The sequence below is a fragment of the Anarhichas minor genome, unplaced genomic scaffold, assembly GCF_050575085.1.
Source record: "Anarhichas minor isolate MPS153535 unplaced genomic scaffold, ASM5057508v1 ptg000074l, whole genome shotgun sequence".
Lineage (NCBI taxonomy): Eukaryota > Metazoa > Chordata > Actinopteri > Perciformes > Anarhichadidae > Anarhichas > Anarhichas minor.
Genome location: NW_027466520.1, coordinates 645,001 through 665,969, shown reverse-complemented (window position 1 = coordinate 665,969; position 20,969 = coordinate 645,001). Strand labels below are relative to the sequence as shown.

The window sequence follows — 20,969 nt, the reverse complement described above, 5'->3', positions numbered from 1 at the left end:
TTTAGGTGAAGGCCGAGCGTTGGTGCTTAGGTTTCACTGTCATCTACACGTTCATGTCTGTTGAACAGACGTGTTGATAAAGTTTTGGCTTTTTACTCGCGATTGTTTTATTCAAGTCACAGTAACGAGCGAACACACACACACACACACACACACACACACACACACACACACACACACACACACACACACACACACACACACACACACACACACACACACACACACACACACACACCCCTCCCCCCGTCATTTATCTACAAAACAATAAAAAGCACAAAGATTTTAACTTTAAAATATTAGTTTAATAGATGTCATGAAGTGCAAGAAGTTTAAAGGTGAAGATCATCGTCCATAAAGCTTTGTTTTCCTTCTTATAAACTGTTATTGTCCTTCGTCGCTCGTCTTCGTCTCCTCAGAGCGACAGGTTGACGTCGCTCTTCATCTTGCCGCTGCTGAGGCTGTGGATCATGGCGATCATGGACGAGTGTTTGCTCAGCTCGTCCTCCTTCTGCTTCAGCTTGGTCTCCAGCGTGCTCTTCTGCATCTCCAGAGACGACGCCTGCACGACAGGAAACGCATCATCACGACAGGAAACGCATCATCACAGGGTTCACGTGGTGAACGTCTCTCTGCACGTTTCATACTTTAACCTTTAAGGCCCAAAACTACATCGCAGATCAATCTTTAAACGTGTTCTCATGTGCTTGTTTCTCTTTTGTTTATCACTCTTTGTTTTATTAGTCAAAATTCTCTGATTCCAGCTTCTTGAATGTGAATATTTTCTGGTTTAATTACTCTTGAAGACGTGAAAATATGAATCTTTAAGAGCAGAAGTGTGTTAGGAACAGGAGCCGACTACAGGTCAAAGATGAACTGCCATAAATGAAGTGTAGACGAGTCCTCCTCTTCCTCACCTTGATGCTCGCCTCCTTCCTGGCCTGCTCCGTCTTGTTCAGCTCCTTCCTCAAAACATCCACCGTCTCCTCCAGCTCTCTCTTCTCTCGGTCCTTCTCCTGCAGCTTCTCCTCCTCGGCTCGCAGTTCACCACGCAGACCTGACGGGGACGAGGCGAAGCATTTATTCAAGAAGATATTTGTTAAATAAAGGTTGAACTCTGGATTTATACCCAAAATCTGCTCCTCTGTGCCGAGAGAAACACCCGCAGGAGCCCTCTTTAGGAGCTTTGCCTCTTTCACCATCCTCTACATTTCATGTGCATTAAAGATAAAAATATTCATTCGGACACCACGCTGCTGGAGACCCAGGACGTATTGCTGGACCCGCTGGAGGGAAGGGAGGCACGGGAGAACCAGAACCAGGACGGAGAGGGGCAGACTGTCAGACCTGCTGCAGTAGAATGAGAGGTTTTCTAAAGAGACTCTGGTGCTCAGAGACACTACCACTTTAGTCCACAGGGACCAACAGAACCAACACTAAGTTAAAGTTACCTGTAGTAGCTTTAAAGACATCTTTGTTTGGACGTTGATGGCGGACTAACCTGTGATGTCGCTGTTCTTCTGCTGTAGATCTGAACCGAGGGATCTGATCTCCTCCTCTCTCTCCTCCAGCCCCGACGCCGTCCTGAGAAAGACAGAATTAAAAGAGGGCGCTGCAACCTGAACCTTTGAAACGGACGACTGAAGCATCAAAAGCGTGCTTCCTGCAGTATTCATGTTAACAATAGAGCTGCTTAGATGGGATGCAGATGTGTGTGGATTACTTCTGGTGCTGCAGCTGCAGCGCTTCGTGGTTCTTCCTCAGAGCGTCGCTCTGTTTGGTGAGTGAGATGTGAGCCGTCTGCAGCTCCTTCAGCAGCCGCTCGCTCTCGTTGAACCTGAAGAGGAAATCAACCCGTGAGACGCTGAAGCCTCCTACACTCGCTTCCTTCTGTCTGAACCTCAACACAACGGCTGACTGCAGGATGCTGCATTCAGGTACTAATGTGTGGAATTATTGTGCGATTATTGCATTTTTTGCAATTTTGAGGGAACTGACTTGCAGATTCACTAAAACGTATTTCTTGCATGCCTCCTGCCTCTGACCTGTTGAGCAGGGCGTTGTAGACTCCCTTGAGGTCCTGGTGTGTGTCGGAGTCCTGCTGCAGCCGGGCGTTGTGCCGCAGCAGCTCCTCGATGTCGGCCTTGGAGAGCTCCACCTCCTGCACCTGGTTGCTCAGCTCGCCCTGCAGATCCTCACGACGCCGCTCCGCCTCCTTCAGCAGGCTGCCCAGCTTACACGCCTGTCATGAAACAATAACGAGGTTTAATTAGTAATAATCATTTATTCTGGACATTGTGATGTCTAAGTTTCATATTCCAGCAACATTCTAGAATAAAATCTGAGACCTTTAGTCCAAGCTGAGTTCTTTATTTTAGTCTAAATATCATCGTGATACGACCCGAGTTCTGAAGCAGAGCTATGTTGATTCATCTGCATTTGTTCTTGATTCATATTTTTACAGTTTTCACAGACTCCAGTTTCAAAAGACATTCAGTTTACAATCACACAAACAGCAGTAAATGGTTGCCATGTTTGCTTTGTCTGTAGCCCAAAATGTTTCAGCGATTAGCAAAATAGTTGCAAACAACTATTTGATAAATAAACTACCTGATTCAGCTCGAATCAGAGAGAAAACTAAACTCTAGGACAATATTTACCTGTGTGTCTTGTGGGGTTATAAATCTGATCACTGTCACATTCTCAGTGCATTTTAAGCTGAGGGTAAGCTGGGGGTAAGGTGAGGGTAAGGTAAGGGTAAGGTGAGGGTAAGGTGAGGGTAAAGTAAGCTGAGGGTAAGCTGAGGGTAAGGTGAGGGTAAGGTAAGGGTAAGGTGAGGGTAAGGTGAGGGTAAAGTAAGCTGAGGGTAAGCTGAGGGTAAGCTGAGGGTAAGCTGAGGGTAAGCTGAGGGTAAGCTGAGGGTAAGGTGAAGGTAAGCTGAGGGTAAGGTGAGGGTAAGGTGAGGGTAAAGTAAGCTGAGGGTAAACTGAGGGTAAGCTGAGGGTAAGGTGAGGGTAAGGTGAGCTGAGGGTAAACTGAGGGTAAGGTGAGGGTAAGGTGAAGGTAAGCTGAGGGTAAGCTGAGGGTAAGGTGAGGGTAAGGTGAGCTGAGGGTAAACTGAGGGTAAGGTGAGGGTAAGGTGAGGGTAAGGTGAGGGTAAGGTGAGCTGAGGGTAAACTGAGGGTAAGGTGAGGGTAAGGTGAAGGTAAGCTGAGGGTAAGCTGAGGGTAAGGTGAGGGTAAGGTGAGGGTAAAGTAAGCTGAGGGTAAACTGAGGGTAAGCTGAGGGTAAGCTGAGGGTAAGGTGAGGGTAAGGTGAGGGTAAGGTGAGGGTAAGGTGAGCTGAGGGTAAACTGAGGGTAAGGTGAGGGTAAGGTGAGGGTAAACTGAGGGTAAGGTGAGGGTAAGGTGAGGGTAAACTGAGGGTAAGGTGAGGGTAAACTGAGGGTAAGGTGAGGGTAAGGTGAGGGTAAGGTGAGGGTAAGGTGAGGGTAAGCTGAGGGTAAGCTGAGGGTAAGGTGAGGGTAAGGTGAGGGTAAAGTAAGCTGAGGGTAAGCTGAGGGTAAGGTGAGGGTAAACTGAGGGTAAGGTGAGGGTAAACTGAGGGTAAGGTGAGGGTAAACTGAGGGTAAGGTGAGGGTAAAGTAAGCTGAGGGTAAGCTGAGGGTAAGGTGAGGGTAAGGTGAGGGTAAGGTGAGGGTAAGGTAAGCTGAGGGTAAGGTGAGGGTAAGGTGAGGGTAAGGTAAGCTGAGGGTAAGGTGAGGGTAAGGTGAGGGTAAGGTGAGGGTAAGGTAAGCTGAGGGTAAGGTGAGGGTAAGGTGAGGGTAAGGTGAGGGTAAGGTGAGGGTAAGGTGAGGGTAAGGTGAGGGTAAAGTAAGCTGAGGGTAAGCTGAGGGTAAGGTGAGGGTAAGGTGAGGGTAAGGTGAGGGTAAGGTGAGGGTAAAGTAAGCTGAGGGTAAGGTGAGGGTAAGCTGAGGGTAAGGTGAGGGTAAGGTGAGGGTAAAGTAAGCTGAGGGTAAGGTGAGGGTAAGGTGAGGGTAAGGTGAGGGTAAGGTGAGGGTAAAGTAAGCTGAGGGTAAGCTGAGGGTAAGCTGAGGGTAAGGTGAGGGTAAGGTGAGCTGAGGGTAAACTGAGGGTAAGGTGAGGGTAAGCTGAGGGTAAGGTGAGGGTAAGGTGAGGGTAAACTGAGGGTAAGCTGAGGGTAAGGTGAGGGTAAGGTGAGGGTAAGGTGAGGGTAAGGTGAGGGTAAGGTGAGGGTAAAGTAAGCTGAGGGTAAGCTGAGGGTAAGGTGAGGGTAAGGTGAGGGTAAGGTGAGGGTAAAGTAAGCTGAGGGTAAGCTGAGGGTAAGGTGAGGGTAAGGTGAGGGTAAGGTGAGGGTAAAGTAAGCTGAGGGTAAGCTGAGGGTAAGGTGAGGGTAAGGTGAGGGTAAAGTAAGCTGAGGGTAAGCTGAGGGTAAGGTGAGGGTAAGGTGAGGGTAAAGTAAGCTGAGGGTAAGCTGAGGGTAAGGTGAGGGTAAGGTGAGGGTAAGGTGAGGGTAAGGTGAGCTGAGGGTAAACTGAGGGTAAGGTGAGGGTAAGGTGAGGGTAAACTGAGGGTAAGGTGAGGGTAAGGTGAGGGTAAACTGAGGGTAAGGTGAGGGTAAGGTGAGGGTAAGGTGAGGGTAAGCTGAGGGTAAGCTGAGGGTAAGGTGAGGGTAAGGTGAGGGTAAGGTGAGGGTAAAGTAAGCTGAGGGTAAGCTGAGGGTAAGGTGAGGGTAAACTGAGGGTAAGGTGAGGGTAAAGTAAGCTGAGGGTAAGCTGAGGGTAAGGTGAGGGTAAGGTGAGGGTAAGGTGAGGGTAAGGTAAGCTGAGGGTAAGGTGAGGGTAAGGTGAGGGTAAGGTAAGCTGAGGGTAAGGTGAGGGTAAGGTGAGGGTAAGGTGAGGGTAAGGTAAGCTGAGGGTAAGGTGAGGGTAAGGTGAGGGTAAGGTGAGGGTAAGGTGAGGGTAAGGTGAGGGTAAGGTGAGGGTAAAGTAAGCTGAGGGTAAGCTGAGGGTAAGGTGAGGGTAAGGTGAGGGTAAGGTGAGGGTAAAGTAAGCTGAGGGTAAGGTGAGGGTAAGGTGAGGGTAAGGTGAGGGTAAAGTAAGCTGAGGGTAAGCTGAGGGTAAGCTGAGGGTAAGGTGAGGGTAAGGTGAGGGTAAGGTGAGGGTAAGGTGAGGGTAAACTGAGGGTAAGCTGAGGGTAAGGTGAGGGTAAACTGAGGGTAATGTGAGGGTAAGGTGAGGGTAAGGTGAGGGTAAGGTGAGGGTAAGCTGAGGGTAAGGTGAGGGTAAGCTGAGGGTAAGCTGAGGGTAAGCTGAGGGTAAGGTGAGGGTAAGGTGAGGGTAAAGTAAGCTGAGGGTAAGGTGAGGGTAAGCTGAGGGTAAGGTGAGGGTAAGGTGAGGGTAAGGTGAGGGTAAGGTGAGGGTAAGGTGAGGGTAAGGTGAGGGTAAGGTGAGGGTAAGCTGAGGGTAAGCTGAGGGTAAGCTGAGGGTAAGCTGAGGGTAAGGTGAGGGTAAGGTGAGGGTAAGGTGAGGGTAAGCTGAGGGTAAGCTGAGGGTAAGGTGAGGGTAAGGTGAGGGTAAGGTGAGGGTAAGGTGAGGGTAAGGTGAGGGTAAGGTGAGGGTAAGGTGAGGGTAAGGTGAGGGTAAGGTGAGGGTAAGGTGAGGGTAAGGTGAGGGTAAGCTGAGGGTAAGCTGAGGGTAAGCTGAGGGTAAGCTGAGGGTAAGGTGAGGGTAAGGTGAGGGTAAGGTGAGGGTAAGGTGAGGGTAAGCTGAGGGTAAGGTGAGGGTAAAGCCGGGCTCAGACTGCAGGAGTTTTGGGCTGATTTAATCCTGATTCACTCCCTCAAAAATCCAGAGAAATTGGGTCTGGGACGTCGGTTGGTACCGATGTTCGGCCCGGATCATCTGGTAATGTGAGGGGTTTACTGATCCAGTCTTAAACCTCCCAAAACGTCCTCAGGCTCATCGAGGTTTGATACTCAGGAGTTAAACTCTGGAGGATTACGTCGCTGTTTTAGCCAATGAGAGAGACGAGCCAAAGAACGGTAAAGGTTCTAGCCCTTGATGCTAACGTTAGCTACTAGCACACTACTCACTGAAGACCAGACAACCCCCCCGTGTGTGTGTGTGTGTGTGTGCGTGTGTGTGTGTGTGTGTGTGTGTGTGTGTGTGTGTGTGTGTGTGTGTGTTACCTCAGCTTCAGCCTGAGCTTGTTCAAACAGATACTGAGCGATGAGACGGTCGGCCTGAGAAAGAGCCAGAGCTTTGGCCTCCAACAAGTCCTGCAGACAAGTCTCCTTAGACTGACGACACAAATACAATAAGATATGTTCAACTGAATGACCCACGAACGTCATAACACTACAATCAATAAAGACTCAACTCAATAAATGTAATCCAGTTGTCTCATTTTCAGGATACAGTTATTTAAATGACCAGAAAGCTTTTTGTACAGTTTAATCCAGTTTAACCCTGCAACACCTCTGTGAATCCTGTGATGCATGAGATTTATTTACCTTATATCTTATATTTATAGATTTTGGTGCCCATGTATAAAGAATTGTATTAGAAACACTCAATCTAATGCAGTGAAATACAGCATCAGCATAAAATATCAAATATGACACCAGACCCGAGTCAACGACTGATAATAAGCTTCATAAAGATTTAAGATACGAAGCAGGAGAGTTATTTCTCCTTCAATCACTGAAGAACTTTCACAATATTAAAAACAACTAAATAACATAAAGCAGTGTTTGTCCAGTTGAACAAACTCACCGCAAACACTGAGAGCTTCTGTTCATAAACGTCGATGATCTGAGACACGTGGGAGTCCTTCTCGTGTTCCTGCAGCTACAAACCAACATGAGAGAAGAGACAGAGACAGAGACAGAGACAGCTGAAGACAAGAGTTCACCTCAGTACTTTCAGCACAAAGAAGATTTCTTTTCTCTCACACACACACACACACACACACACACACACACACACACACACACACACACACACACACACACACACACACACACACACACACACACACACACACACACACACACACACACACACACTACCTCTAAGCCGTTCTGTATCTTGTCCACCAGACTGTGGATGCTCCTGCTGGAACCACTGGAACAGTCCAGTATGCTGGAGGGCGGGACTTCCTGCACGGCAACGCGTTTGACGGACAGCTCAGCCTCCCTCTGGCGATAGGCGTTGTTGGCGGCCATACTTTCTCCCAGACTTTGAGAGAACATTGTTCCATGAATGAAACTTACAACTACTCTGTTACACAATGTTTATATACGTAACCCATTCACCAACTGTAGACATTCAGACGTGTGTTTTATGTATTTAACTTCTAAAGTTAATATGAACATAAGTTGTGAATAGTTTGAGGAGTTATTTTTCTTCTCTGATCGTTTCATTTAAAGGATTTTTAGAAACATGAAGAGGTGAACGCATCCTGTAAAAGAAAGAAGTAAAGAGAATAGAAATATATATATATATATACATATATATATATATATATATATATATATATATATATATATATATATATATATATACATACATATATATATATATATATATATATATATATATATATATATATATATATATATATATACACACACACACACACAGTATATATATGTAGAAGAAGGATGGTAACTATCTGTATTCTCATATCTCATATTCATGAACTATTTTATTGTCTTTATAAAAGTCCTGTAAAGAAAGAAGTCAAGTATTAAAAGCATTATGAAGAAACAAAGGTTGAATATTCTGTAAACTTTGATTTGGCTGAAAGATATTTACTCACATGTAGATTTCAGACCTCCTGTTTCTAAAGCATCTCAAAACAAAATGTCCTTCTTTGTGTAATCTCCAGACATGATGACAGTGTTTTTATCAGAGAACTATTCACTCACACCAGAGAGGGGAAGTCTGGGAGGGGGGAGGCTTCAAACAACAGAGACAGTCCGGTCTGAACGCGCTCTCTGTGGTGGGACGTCAGCGCCAGAGAGAGGGGGGTCACTATCCTCTGGTCCTGAGACATGAAGACACAGAGACAATCAGAGACAATCAGAGAAAACTACAGAACAGGACAGAGAGACAAAGAGAGTTTACCTGTAGCATCCTGTAGAAGCTGGTCTCCATGTCCTTCACCTGTTGTCTCAGTTTACTCATCAACTCCAGAGTCTTCAGCAGAGCGTCTGCACACACCTGACTGAAACACAAACACACAACGAAGGTAGCTCAGTCATTGCTACTTTTTTTTCTACAAACAAATTAATGTATTTCAACTAAGATTGTACACTTAAATAAATAAATACATGTATTAGTTAGCTAAATAAATAAGGAACCTGCTGGTAAACACCTGCCACCTTTCTACTGTACATTTCTATCTATTCATTTAATAACAGCAGCACTCGCTCACCTGAGGTCGCTGTCAGAGCCAGAGGGGTTGCAGGCGAGGGAGAGGAGGGATTCCACCTGCGAGAGGCCGAGCTGAGCGCTCACCTGACGGGACACCAAGGACCTGGTGGAGTCCTCGGCGCACAGGAGTGGAGGAGTTAAGGCTTCAAAGACAAACACATTGATAATAAAATACAAACACAGACCAGCTGACGGTCCGGTGGAGGATATCGAGCAGCAGGCTGGTGACGTGGGTGACGCGGTGGCAGTGTTTTCTCAGGTGAGCGTCTCCCTGTGAAGGATCGAGGCCCCTCAGGAGCCCCAACAGGACGGGGAGCAACATCTCTACGAAGCTCAGCACACATTCAGACACAGAGTCTGATCCCAACGCCTCCTGGAGCGAGACAGAGGAGGACACGGGAGGAAGTTAGGAGCTGCAGACACACCCGAGTAAGACCTACAGAGTCCAACACGAACGTCACGTCGGAGGCAAGTTTAGAGGGTAAACACAAGGGCAGCAGTGACAGAAGCAAATGTTGCAAATTATGGAGAAAAAAAGAAAAGAAATGTTTTGAAGTGTGTGATATATTCTCCGCTTTCATGAGTTTTTAATGTACCATCCATTTATGTAGCAAGTTTTGTTGTATGTCATTGCTGCTCTCATGTCCTTATCAAATACAGGAAGAAATGCAAGTAAACAATAAGATTTTTAACATTTTCAAACACAATAATAAAGCAATGTCGATTCTTTTCTTAATTAACTGTCTTTTTTCTTCCGTACCTCCAGCAGCTCGTTGAGCAGCTGCAGGGTCTGGAGCGAGCAGGACTCGGCGCCCTCCACCGGCGAGCTGAGCCACTGCACCAGGGAGAGCCCGGACTCGGCCTTGCGTCCGTCGTCCGCTCCGCCCCCCCGCCTGCTGCGGCCCGCCCCCCCGAGTTTGTGTCCTGCCACCGGCCTGAAAACCACCTCGCACAGCAGCGGACGCAGCCCGGAGACGCTGCACATGGCCAGGAGAAGCTCCAACACCTGCAACCAACACACGGATGAAGACGGAGTGAATTCAAACTAGTCTCTGACATCTTATACACCAAACGCTGAAATCAATCAATCAAGACAATATGTTAGCTGTAGTTCTGTTTTGTAGTCTGTCCCCTAATGTCCTGTCACTGCTCTACTGTCCTCTATGTAATAAAGCCCAAATAACACGGTTACAAGTTTATTTTACCACAAAAAGCTCGGTGGTTCTTGCAGAGCCTCACATTAAAACACCTGTGATGCTTTCGCTGTCTAGTTGTAGGAAAGTTACATTAAGATACGCAGCGTAGAATAACGTGTGACGTGTGAAACTGCGTGAGCACCTTGGCTGCAGAGTCGGGGTCTTTGGATTGAAGCAGTCCTAAAACTTTAGACACACATGCCGAGAAGTGCTGATACCTTGAAATGGAAAAGTGGTTTTAATTCAGGTCAGCAGAGCCGTGAAGCGAAGAACACTGAGGTTAAGGCTGTGTGTGTGTGTGTGTGTGTGTGTGTGTGTGTGTGTACCTGGTGAGGTATTCTGCTATCTTGGGGTTTTTCAACAAGTCAACCAAAAGGTCCACAGAGTATTTTCGTGTCAGAGTGCCGTCTCCGTTCACAATGATGTTGAACACAAGCTGGAAAGTCTGGTGGATGTTTGTGGCATCAAAGAGCTGCAGGAAAAACACACACACACACACACACACACACACACACACACACACACAAACAGAGGAGATGAGTGTGTGTAAAGTCAGCGTATAGCTGGAAATATATATATATATATATATATATATATATATATATATATATCGTTATAAGGATTTGAAAAGCCCTGTATGATTCTGGCTCGTATCGCTCAGCGATGAGGATAAAATAAAGGTGCACGGTGTATGTTTCCCTCCTACCTTCTCTCCAACCTTCTCATTCAGAGTGAGGCTGGCCAGGATGGACAGCGTGAAGACCACCACAGTCAGACTGTTGTGGGCCAGGAAGTTGATCAGAGTTCTGTAGAAAGGCTTCACGTGGTCCTGCAAAGAAAACACAAACACACAAATAGACGGCCATATTGTTTGGGACGATGCAATTTAGCATAGTTCAAATACAAAGCATGAAACTAACAGACTGAATAGAAGAAGTGGACGTAGTCATCATGACGTCAGATAAGAAGAAATCTAAGATATCTAACTAATATATAATAAATACTGACTAATAGCTGCCTGTACAGATTTCTTTTGTTTCTCAATCGTCTTCAAATGTTTTGTTTTTTCAGTCCAGTTAATTTCCTGTCGACCAGGTCATCTGTGATGAGGTGAGCGTAAGCGAGTGTCTGCTTCCACTCAGACTCACCAGAGACTTGATGTGGCGCTGCACGGAGCGGTTGTCTCGACACAGGTTGACCAAGAGGCCGAGGCACGGCATGATGATGTCGTCATTGTGAGACTGGCTGTGACGTAAGAGCCAGAGACACGTGGTTAGTTCAACGACAGAGAAGAGACGTCGTTCAGCAGATCACACCGGGAAGGTTCTTACATGTTGGTGATGAGAAAAGCGACGAGCTCGTGGATGTAGTTGGTCGACTGGAAGACGCGAGTGTTGTACGTCAGTTTCTGCAGCAGCTGCAAACACTGAACGATACACACGAGACAACATTACTATAAATGATCTATAGCTTCATGTATAGGTCAGGGTTAGGGGAGTGTTTCCTTAATGTATTATATTTGAACTCAGCATTATTTTTACTTGAAAACACGATGAAGAAGCTTTGTGAACAAGGAAGTAAAGCAACAAACACTCTGACGGTAGCACTTAACATGACTACTGATGATAACGCAGTGTACACAGAAGAGAGTGAGGTCATGCGTTGATGCTGAGGGTTGGACTCACCTGCAGCACCAGGGGCTCCCCCGGTGTGGCACTGTGGCAGTGGACCACAGACGCCAGGGTGCTGGTGAGGTTGTATCTGCTGTTGAGAATCTCCAGACTGTCGTCGTCACAGGCTGAAGGGAGGAGAGAGAGAGAGAGAGAGAGAGGGAGAGAGAGAGAGAGAGAGAGAGAGAGAGAGAGAGAGAGGGAGAGAGGGAGAGAGAGAGAGAGAGAGAGAGAGAGAGAGAGAGAGAGAGACAGAGAGAGAGAGAGAGAGATAGAGAGATAGAGAGAGAGAGAGACAGAGAGAGAGAGACAGAGAGACAGAGAGAGAGAGAGAGAGAGAGAGAGAAAGGTGGGTATAAAACACAAAGAGTTTTAGGTTCAGAAACAGCCGGCAGTTCAGTTTTCTGCCTCAGGACTCACACACTCACTGATCTGTTGCTTTCTACTTTCACTATCTTATTAAGGGACCAACTAAGAGGGCTCATATACCCACGACTTTAAGCTATCAAAATTGCCAGAACATTAAATTGACACCGGCTCCTGTTCCTTTGTGACGCCACCAGGAAAAACTGCCGTTTAGGTTTTTTAATGTGTGTGTGTGTGTGTGTGTGTGTGTGTGTGTGTGTGCGTGCGTGTGTGTGTGTGTGTGTGCGTGTGAAACGCGTACCGAGTTGTGACAGCAGAGAGATGATGGAGCTCGTCAGGGTGGGGCTGGTGTTCGGGTTTCCAGACAGCTCCACCAGCCCCCTCACACACTCGCGGGGCATAACCTGACCCGAGGACAGCAGCTGGTCATATTTAAGGCCTGACATCTCCTGCAAACACACACACAACAACATGCAGGTACACGGTACGCAACATAGTCAACAGACTCTCAGTAAAGCTCACACTGTGTGAGAATCACTAATGACATCTTATAACATCAGATAAAGGACTGTGTTTCACATCCTATTACAGAGACAAGAACATTTGATTGGCATTAAAGGAACCACACTAAGCTCTACCATGCAGAACCAAAGTTAGTCACGGAGTTCAAGCATCCTTAAAGACATAAACACCTGGATGATACACAACTCATCTTATTCTAGAGGCCCAGAACACCTCCCAAATCAATCATCTCATGATGTAGTGGCTGTAGATGGAACCACCATCGTGGTAACCCTAGTACTGAACATCTGGTCTCACCTCCACTCAGTGTGGTCACCATGAAGGGTCATAAGGTCAGAGGACTGAACATCTGGACTAAGGTCAGAGGACTGAACATCTGGACTCACCTCCACTAGTCTCTGGAGCTGCGCCGCGTTCTGCGCTGTCCTTCCGTCTCTGTACTGATGGACAGCCAGCAACAGAGACTTCAAACACGTCGTCATGTCCATCCTGTGTGGGCAAATCAATGCGTTTAAAAACAAAGTAACTGACGTGTTTTTACACCGTCCATCTTTGATGCTAACACTAAGCTAACAAGCTAACAGTTTCATAACATATTCAAACGTGGATTAACATTCTTGACTGGTGCTTGTATACTTTAAACGATTACATTAAATATTGTTCTTGCTGGTTTGTTTGTGGAAGAATACCTGTGATGTTTCTTCTTCTCTAGGAAGCAAAAACAACAACAACCGGCAGCTGCCTCCTCGCGCCTCCAGCTTTGAACGGGAAGGAACGGACCATGTACGAGAAAAGGCGGAGGGGTGTAATGCTCCAGCTATAAAGCTTATATTCATTCGTGTATGATATAAATTAATATTTTTGTACGACTAAATTTCTTGTACTTCTAAATCCAACAGCATTCACAAGTTAGATGTGAGATTTATCAGATAAATCAAGCGAAGTAAAAACATACATTACCCTCTCTGTCTGTCTTGGGCGCGGCCATGCGAGTCACGTGACGTAGGCGGGGCGGAGCATAACCAGCCGTTGAAGTTAATACATTTAATTAAATAATATAAAATATAAGACAATAAAATATAATACAAATATTAAGATGTAATAAAATTATATAATATAATAAAATAGGTTTATACAACATATTATGATATAGCAAAAAATAATAAAATAAAAAAATAGAATATAATACAAATTAAATATAATAAAATAAATTATCATCAATTATAATAAAAATAATAATAATGATAATATTTTATCATCATTTATCAGCTCTCTGCTCTGCTCAGTGGTGTTGTACAATGTACTCCATTATACAGATGTTTTATTTTAATTCATCCTAGTTAAACAAACTTCCAGTCCAGTACACAACCGCTCAAAGTTATTGTATCAAAATTGAACAAAAAACTTTGGTATGTCTGCCACAATATATACACATATATATATTTATTTTTCTTCACAAAAATGAATGTACTGTAGGGCTGTTGAGTATTTATATTAGAGTACTGTTGTGTTTGATTGTATCAGACTTAAAAGGTGTAACTAATAAACTGTTTATTCTGTATTAGAAGTGACATTTGGCTGCTTGCTGATAACTAACAATGGGTCAACTAATATATCAGCTAAACTCAACCAATACCAGATGTCAAGATGGATATTTAAGAGTAAAAAACGATATATTGACACATTTTCTGCCTCCTTTGAAAGCATGAACAACACATAAGCCCACATTACAATAAGGTTCACATGTGGTCACTAAAGAGCTGTGGCCGAGATGAGTGGGACGTTTTACAGTTTGAAAAGTAAACTTGTCCATATAGCATGTCTTCTCTTGTTCCTTTGTATTATGTGTTCGGCCGTTTGCCGTCATTAGAAATGTTGCATCCGACTGGAAACAGAGCAGGGTGCACGAAAGGTCCTGTCACGCATGTCAACCCCATTTCTTCTTACTCATCAGCTGGTCGTGTTGATAACCTGTGATAGGTTGATAATATCGACCTGTTATCAACACCAACTGAATGTAACGTGTCAGTGAAATCATGTTTGTTGTTATGAAATAAAAGTGTCCTGAGCAGATGAAGACGTTCATGACACGTTCCACAATCTACTTTCATAAAATCAAGATTTTCGGCTGTTTCAGACCAATGGTGGATGTATATATAGTATATATATTACATACTATATACAGTATATATATTATATATATATACTGTATATACTGTATATATATTATATATATATAGTATATACATTATATATATACAGTATATATATATACAGTATATACAGTATATATATAATGTATGCATATATAAAAGTGAGCTGTAGACGTTTATAGCTGCTTCTGTATCTGTGGGAAACTGTGGTTTGACCGCACTCTTAAAACCCAATTGTTTTTGCTTCTCATGTGTCTCAGTTGTTTTCTTCTGCACTTGTTTGGTCAAAAACTGCACACACACACACACACACACACACACACACACACACACACACACACACGCACTCACTCACACACACTCCCCCCCCACCCCACCCCACCCCCCCCCCCCCACACACACACACACACATTAAACAGACAGAAGCTTGTGCAAATGTGCAATAAATCGCCCCAAAACACGAATATGTTGCTCTTCTTGTTCTAAGTGAAAGTAATGCTTTAACAGAAGAGGCCCGTGAAGAAGTGTGAAGAGTCTGTTGAGCAGCTTGTAACGGTGTGAAAGCAGACACAGGATGTGCGGCGCTGTCGTTGTCCTCACAAACACACAGACCTGGTTTGCTTTCGTCCAACCTGTTGAGTCTCCTTTACTTTCTCAAAATATTAACATTCTTCTGATTTCAGATTTGTTGCGTCTGCAAGAATGACATTTTAGAAAACAAATTCATATTTATGATATATCCCTGTCTGCATAGAAATACATTAAAATGTTTTTATTTTGCCCTTTCACTGCATGAAACAAGTGAAACACAAACAGACGACGGGACACCAGCAGGCAGACCGCATGTTCCTGCTGCTGAATGTAAACGTGATGTCCAGACACTCAGATACGATCAGTCACGTGCTTTCACAGAACTGAAGCTTCATATCTGTCAAGATCTCAGCACTGAAGGGTTTGTTCACACGACATTTTGTTTTCTGTTTCTTTTACGTTTACTTTAATAAAGTGATTCTACGTCAAAACTACTTCAGCTACAGACTCACAAACAGTTTGACAACGTGATCTTATACCCCCACAACCCGTCTGTCTGTTAATGCAGCTTATACAACATTAAATATTGTCTTCATGCTCTTTGAAAAAGCATCATAGCACTTCCAACGTTCATACTTTTGGTTTTACAGCGTCATGTTGCTTTAAAAACTATGAATAAAATCTCCTACAAGTATTTATTTATAACATAGAATAATGAAACTTAATAATAACAGCAGGCATCATTAATTAAGAGCTTAACATGATTACATATCTCCGGTGCAGTAAACTAACTTTGGCAGAAAATGTTTAAGAAAACGTGTTTTCAGGGTCTCAGAATGATTCGTTCGCTGCTCCTTAATGCTCAGAATTAAACTGTTTCTTTATCTTTGGAGACTAACAACTCGCTGCAGCTCATCACTGGATTTAAACAACATCCAGGACAAATCAATGTATTTATAGCTCAATATAGAAAGACCAATAAAAAATAGAAACAAACCACATATTTCAGATTAATTTTCTAAAATCCCATGAAAAAACTAAACTAACGCTGCACGTATCTACAGTCTCCTCCCATTAACAACACTGTGACACTGGCTGACATGTTCCTTCATCATCATGAACACACTTGAGTTTGTTTTGACTCAGTCACACATAAAAACACTCACTAGAGCACCAAATGTGGATTATGTGGACACCAATGTGCTCGGAGCTGAGAGCCACAGACAGGAAGGGAGACAGTATTGAGAGACGGACTGTTGCTGTAAGAAAAAACAAACAAAAAAATGTCCAAGATGACGTCTTTAACTGTCTCGTTTTATTGGACCAACAGTCCAAAAACCAAAAGATAATCAGTTTAAAATCATATTAAACAGAGAAACACGTTGGAGAGGCTAATTAACCAATTATCAAAAACTGCTGACCATTCATTTTCTCATAAATCGACTAATAGTTTGAGCTCTAAATCTAACAGCAATATGCGGGAAGCGAAAAAGAAGCAAAAAGAGGGAAATATTTAGATAAAAGTGGAAAAACAACAATATATATATAGATTAAAAATATAGATTCAAAATTGTGCCTTGAATCTAAAACTCTGTCTGATAATCACTTTGAATTTCCTTTGAACTTGATTTAAAATGTTTGCATGTGTGCAGATCAGACTGGTACTTGATGCTTTGAACATGCTGATCAGTGTGTAGCATCTGAACACCTCAGGAAGTCAGAAGTATTGCGAAACAGTTTATTTGTCATTTCATGGAATTTGTGGAGAAGTAGAAAAATAAAATACGAAGAAAACTGCCACTCGATGCTTCTGGTGCTTTCATAAATAAATAAGAATAAAGTAAAACCTGACAGACAGCAACAGTTTGAGAGCTTCTACGTATTAAAACGTTTCTGAGTTTCTACGTTCATCTCGGCTCTGATGACCAATAAATGTTTTAAGCTCGAAGCTACATGTGGTTCAAGTGGTTCCAGTGGTTAGTTTCTCAAGTCAAAGACAGAAAAATGGAAGCTGTGCTCTGCATGTTGCTGATGGTCAACAACAGCCTGAGACAAACTGAAACTGAGCTTCACATGCATTAAAGTTTGGATGTGTCACATGCAAATCATAACATTTAATAGAGAGCTGCAGGAATAAGTCCTAAAATGCAGATATAACTCTTTTAACACTTCCTGTGTGTTTTTTAAGGTGTTTGTGGTTAGACGTCTGAATAAACACCAGCTGAAGAGATTTTGTTCTGCAATATGAAATATGTGAATTTAGTTCACACGTTGCATCCAGAAGCATCCAAGCAACCAGAAGCTGCGTGCTGCGTTTCGACAATGATGATGAAGTTCTGGTATTACGAAAATATAAATACATAAAGTAGTTAAAATGTTAGCTCTAACTTGACCAGCTGAAACATTAATGAATTATGAATATATGAATGCATCTATAACTATAATTTAGTATATAATATATATGATTCTGAAATGGGTCAGTCTAAATAATGAGTACTTTTACTTTCGGGACTGATGCTAATACTTTTATACTTTTACTTGAGTACAATTTTGAATGCAGGACTTTTACTTACGTAGCAAAGTATTTCTGTAATATAGTATTGCTACTTAATAAGTAAAACATCGGAGTACTTTCACTGATGCTAACATTAGCACGTTTACATGCTGATTCTAAAGGTATACCGTTCACCATCTTAGCTTAGCATCTTAGCATGCTATCGTTTGCTAAATAGTACTAAACACAAAGTCATGAGTTTTGCAAACAACAACAAAGTATTTGACCAGATAAGGGAAGTAAATGAAAAGTGAAAGCATCACCGAAGTGACTACGGTTCATCCTCAGGGGACCACGAATGTTCAGTCTGGACCACAGCGGAGGACCGACCCACATTTCCACTGTTAATTACAGACGTACAAGCAGACGGAGAGTCCTCTTCTTCAGCGTGTGCCTATTTGTCAAAGTGCCTTCGATCATTATTCTGAATTGAATCCAACATTTAGAGACTTTTTCTCTCTCCTCACATGTTTGAAGCTTAAATGTCAGAGACGTTCAAGGAGGCAAGACTTCGACGTAGTCAGAGTCAGGAACATCTGGAGGGAAATGAAGAAACGGTCAAACATCCACACGATGCTGTGAGAAGGAAGACATGGAGGTTAAAGTGACGTACTCTGATAGTCGGGGTCGTCCTCAGGTGAAGGCGACTCCGGTGGTTCAGGAGGTTTTTGGGGCTTCACCAACAGGGCCGTCTTCCTTTTGACGGAGTGGCGCAGGTGCATGGCCAGGCCCTGGTTCTTCTTCTTATAGTGACGGATCAGATCGTCCAAAGTCTTAAAAAATGTCTCATCCAAACCTCCTGCAGTCTGAAGGAACAACAACAGCAAAGAGTCTCAAAGGAGGAGAGAAAGAACATGAGAGGAACCCTGACTGTGTCTACAGAATGAAACGATAGAAGTCCAATGTGACGTCTTTAAATGTCTTGTTTTGTTGGACCAACAGTCTAAAACCCAAAGATATTCAGTTTGAAATCATATAAAACAGAAGAGGCTGGAACTAACTATTTTTATTATTTTAATGTTCCTCTCTCCCTCACACACTTCCTGCTGCCACACACACTCACTAGAGCACCAAATGCAGATTCATCCGCCGCTGAAAATAGTCCCCAACAAAGTCCCTTTTGTTTGTTTAATAAGAACTACAGCGACCAGCAGTTTTAAAAATGAAACTATATATTTGAGAGCTGTTGTTTTTTTAAAGATTTACATCTTCAGTAGGAACCAATGGGCTTGGAGCTGAAAGCCACAAACAGGAAGTCAAGGAGAACATTACAAATGTCCAGTGTAACGTCTTTAACTGTCCCAAAACCCAAAGATCATCTGTTAAAAATCATATAAAACAAAACAACAATCCTCACATTGAAGAGGCTGGAGCAAACATTTAACTAATTATCAAAAAGAGTTGACAATCAACTGGTAGTTTCAGCTCTAAAATCTAACAACATGTGGGAAAATGAATATTTAGATAGAAGTGGAAACACAACAATATATATTTGGAGTGGAAAATAAAAACATGAAGTAAAAAAAATAACATGAAAGACGATAAAAAACATTTTTTAAAGATGTAAATCGCCCCAAAATGGCAAATAATTTGGATCAAAATGTAAATTTAAACTCTTAACAGCCTGATAATCAGTTTGAACTTCATCACTGAAGAGACGTGTGGAGCCGTTCACTCATCTGGAAACTCAAATGTTTCCTCAACGTGCAGATTTGATTGACACTCGATACTTTGAGTGGAAAAAAGTGCCCCTGACAAACATGCACAGTGTTTGTGTCTCAACACACGTCAGAGAGTTTCCTGTGACGAGCTAATAACGGCTGAGTTTCCATTAACTGATCTGATCTCAGTTCTAGAAGGAGGAGGAGGAGGAAAAACATGTTGTTGCCTCCAGACTGAAGATGTTCTCTCAAACACTGTAGAGTTGTTATGAACAAAGCAAAGCATATGTTGGATTATAAGGAACTTATATGTTGTCCTTCTCACATGCAAGTAACATAAATCCACAAAATAAACATGAGAAAAGAGAAACACAAACGGTGCATCAGAACATTCTTACTTCGTTAGTTAGATCAGAGCCTGAAAATGTAATGACGTCTTTTTGTGTTAAGATCAGCTGATGATGATAAAATGTATATTTAGACTAAATAATTAGAGAATATGAGCGATGTTAATGATTTACATCAGGCGCTAAAAAAGATTTATCTTTTCTTTTCTCCATTTTAATCAAACAATGTTCATCCTGTTGACTTTGTGTTGGAAGTGGAAATATTAAGAATAAAACAAATAAACTAGCATCTAGTACTTCAAACATCCTCTGTGGTACTTCCTGCTACAGTCGGTGTCTCCATGGAGGACCACATTTTACCATGACGACACACACACACACACACACACACACACACACACACACACACACACACACACACACACACACACACAGGGTGAGACTGAATGATGGTCAGTGTGGCCGAGACACTTCGTTTGGTTTCCTCTACATTGTGTGTTTTTCTCTCAGCAGAACTGTTGCTGCCACTGAGGACATTGAGGTAATGGCCTCAGTGTTAACATGTAACCATAGATGCACTCTACACGTATACTGTATGTGTGCTTATATGTAACTACTTTTAGGCAGTTTTATTAATAAAGAACTACAGCTGGGTATTTTTGAGTTTTAGACTGTTGGTTCGACAAAACAAGACATTTAAAGACGTCACAGTGGATTTTTTTACTTGCTGAATAAATGTTAATTGAAACGTTTTGTCATAATGAAATATGATCTAGAGTTACAGAGATTACAGAGTAAAGAAGTCAGAGAAAAACACCAACTTTCAATACTCGTCACATTTCTGTCAGAATGGAACCGTTTAGAGACGGCATGGAAACAACATGTAGACCACAATCTGATCAATGTAATTCCTTATCCATGCAAAGGAGCGACGTGGATCGAGACTATGGCCCTAAATGTATTCACACAGTGTGTGTGTGTGTGTGTTTACCATGAGAGTGTAGTGTCCAGTGCGTGTCTGCAGCAGTCTGTACGTATACACCACCCTCTTATAGCTGCAGAGATAGACAAGGTGCATACAGGATATTAGATTATTAATAAACTACATTAACGGGAGGAATTTCAGCAGTAAGTCGTGGCTGAAACAACACGTCCCAAAAACAAAGGATGATGCTGACAATGTGGTCACATGACCCGGAGGACATTCCTCTCTTTATAACGGAACTTTAGAAACAATGTTATATCAAAAAGATCTACATTTGTTGATAAGAACGACTTTGTGTCTGGAATAGTGCGGCAGGAGAGAACAGTACCCACTATACACACCAAATAGTACTCATTAAATACACTAAACAGTACTCATTATACACACTAGAGTACTCACTAAACAGTACTCGGTATAAACACTAAACAATACTCACTATACACACTAAACACACTAATGTGTACACACTATACACATTAAAGAGTACTCATTATACACACTATACACACTAAAGAGTACTCAT

General features: G+C 42.9%; 2 protein-coding genes across 2 annotated transcripts in view; both read right to left on the bottom strand.

The window, feature by feature from the left end:
* Window positions 1–290: 290 nt before the first annotated feature.
* Window positions 291–12,968, bottom strand: cip2a (cellular inhibitor of PP2A). Its single transcript, XM_076080445.1, has 22 exons — window positions 12,905–12,968; window positions 12,602–12,704; window positions 11,995–12,142; window positions 11,343–11,455; window positions 10,989–11,083; window positions 10,806–10,902; window positions 10,364–10,486; window positions 9,984–10,129; window positions 9,800–9,875; window positions 9,222–9,467; window positions 8,672–8,834; window positions 8,463–8,589; window positions 8,153–8,252; window positions 7,954–8,072; window positions 7,093–7,261; window positions 6,797–6,871; window positions 6,211–6,321; window positions 2,046–2,242; window positions 1,724–1,837; window positions 1,502–1,584; window positions 918–1,057; window positions 291–562 (listed from the first exon to the last, which is right to left on the bottom strand). Exons 2-22 carry the CDS (start codon window positions 12,701–12,703, stop codon window positions 416–418), a joined length of 2,691 nt encoding a protein of 896 aa, XP_075936560.1. The 5' UTR covers window position 12,704; window positions 12,905–12,968; the 3' UTR covers window positions 291–415.
* Window positions 12,969–16,107: 3,139 nt separating this feature from the next.
* Window positions 16,108–20,969, bottom strand: part of LOC142937571 (SH2 domain-containing protein 1B) — a 5,607-nt gene continuing 745 nt past the window's right edge. Inside the window, exons 2-4 of the mRNA XM_076080562.1 lie at window positions 20,453–20,516; window positions 18,067–18,259; window positions 16,108–17,989 (exon numbers count right to left, since the gene is read on the bottom strand). Of these exons, the coding sequence (XP_075936677.1) occupies window positions 17,949–17,989; window positions 18,067–18,259; window positions 20,453–20,516 (298 nt within the window). The 3' untranslated portion in view covers window positions 16,108–17,948. The remainder of the gene's footprint in view (window positions 17,990–18,066; window positions 18,260–20,452; window positions 20,517–20,969) is intronic.

What these genes read in the sequence shown, in the direction of transcription:
- cip2a (XM_076080445.1), bottom strand. Translation starts at nt 12,703, where the DNA reads ATGGACATGACGACGTGTTTGAAGTCTCTGTTGCTGGCTGTCCATCAG. An exon ending in ATAGCAGAATACCTCACCAG is followed by an intron (nt 9,876 to 9,983) that starts GTACACACACAC and finishes TTCCATTTCAAG; the next exon opens with GTATCAGCACTTCTCGGCAT. An exon ending in GGAAGGAGGCGAGCATCAAG is followed by an intron (nt 563 to 917) that starts GTGAGGAAGAGG and finishes CCTGTCGTGCAG; the next exon opens with GCGTCGTCTCTGGAGATGCA.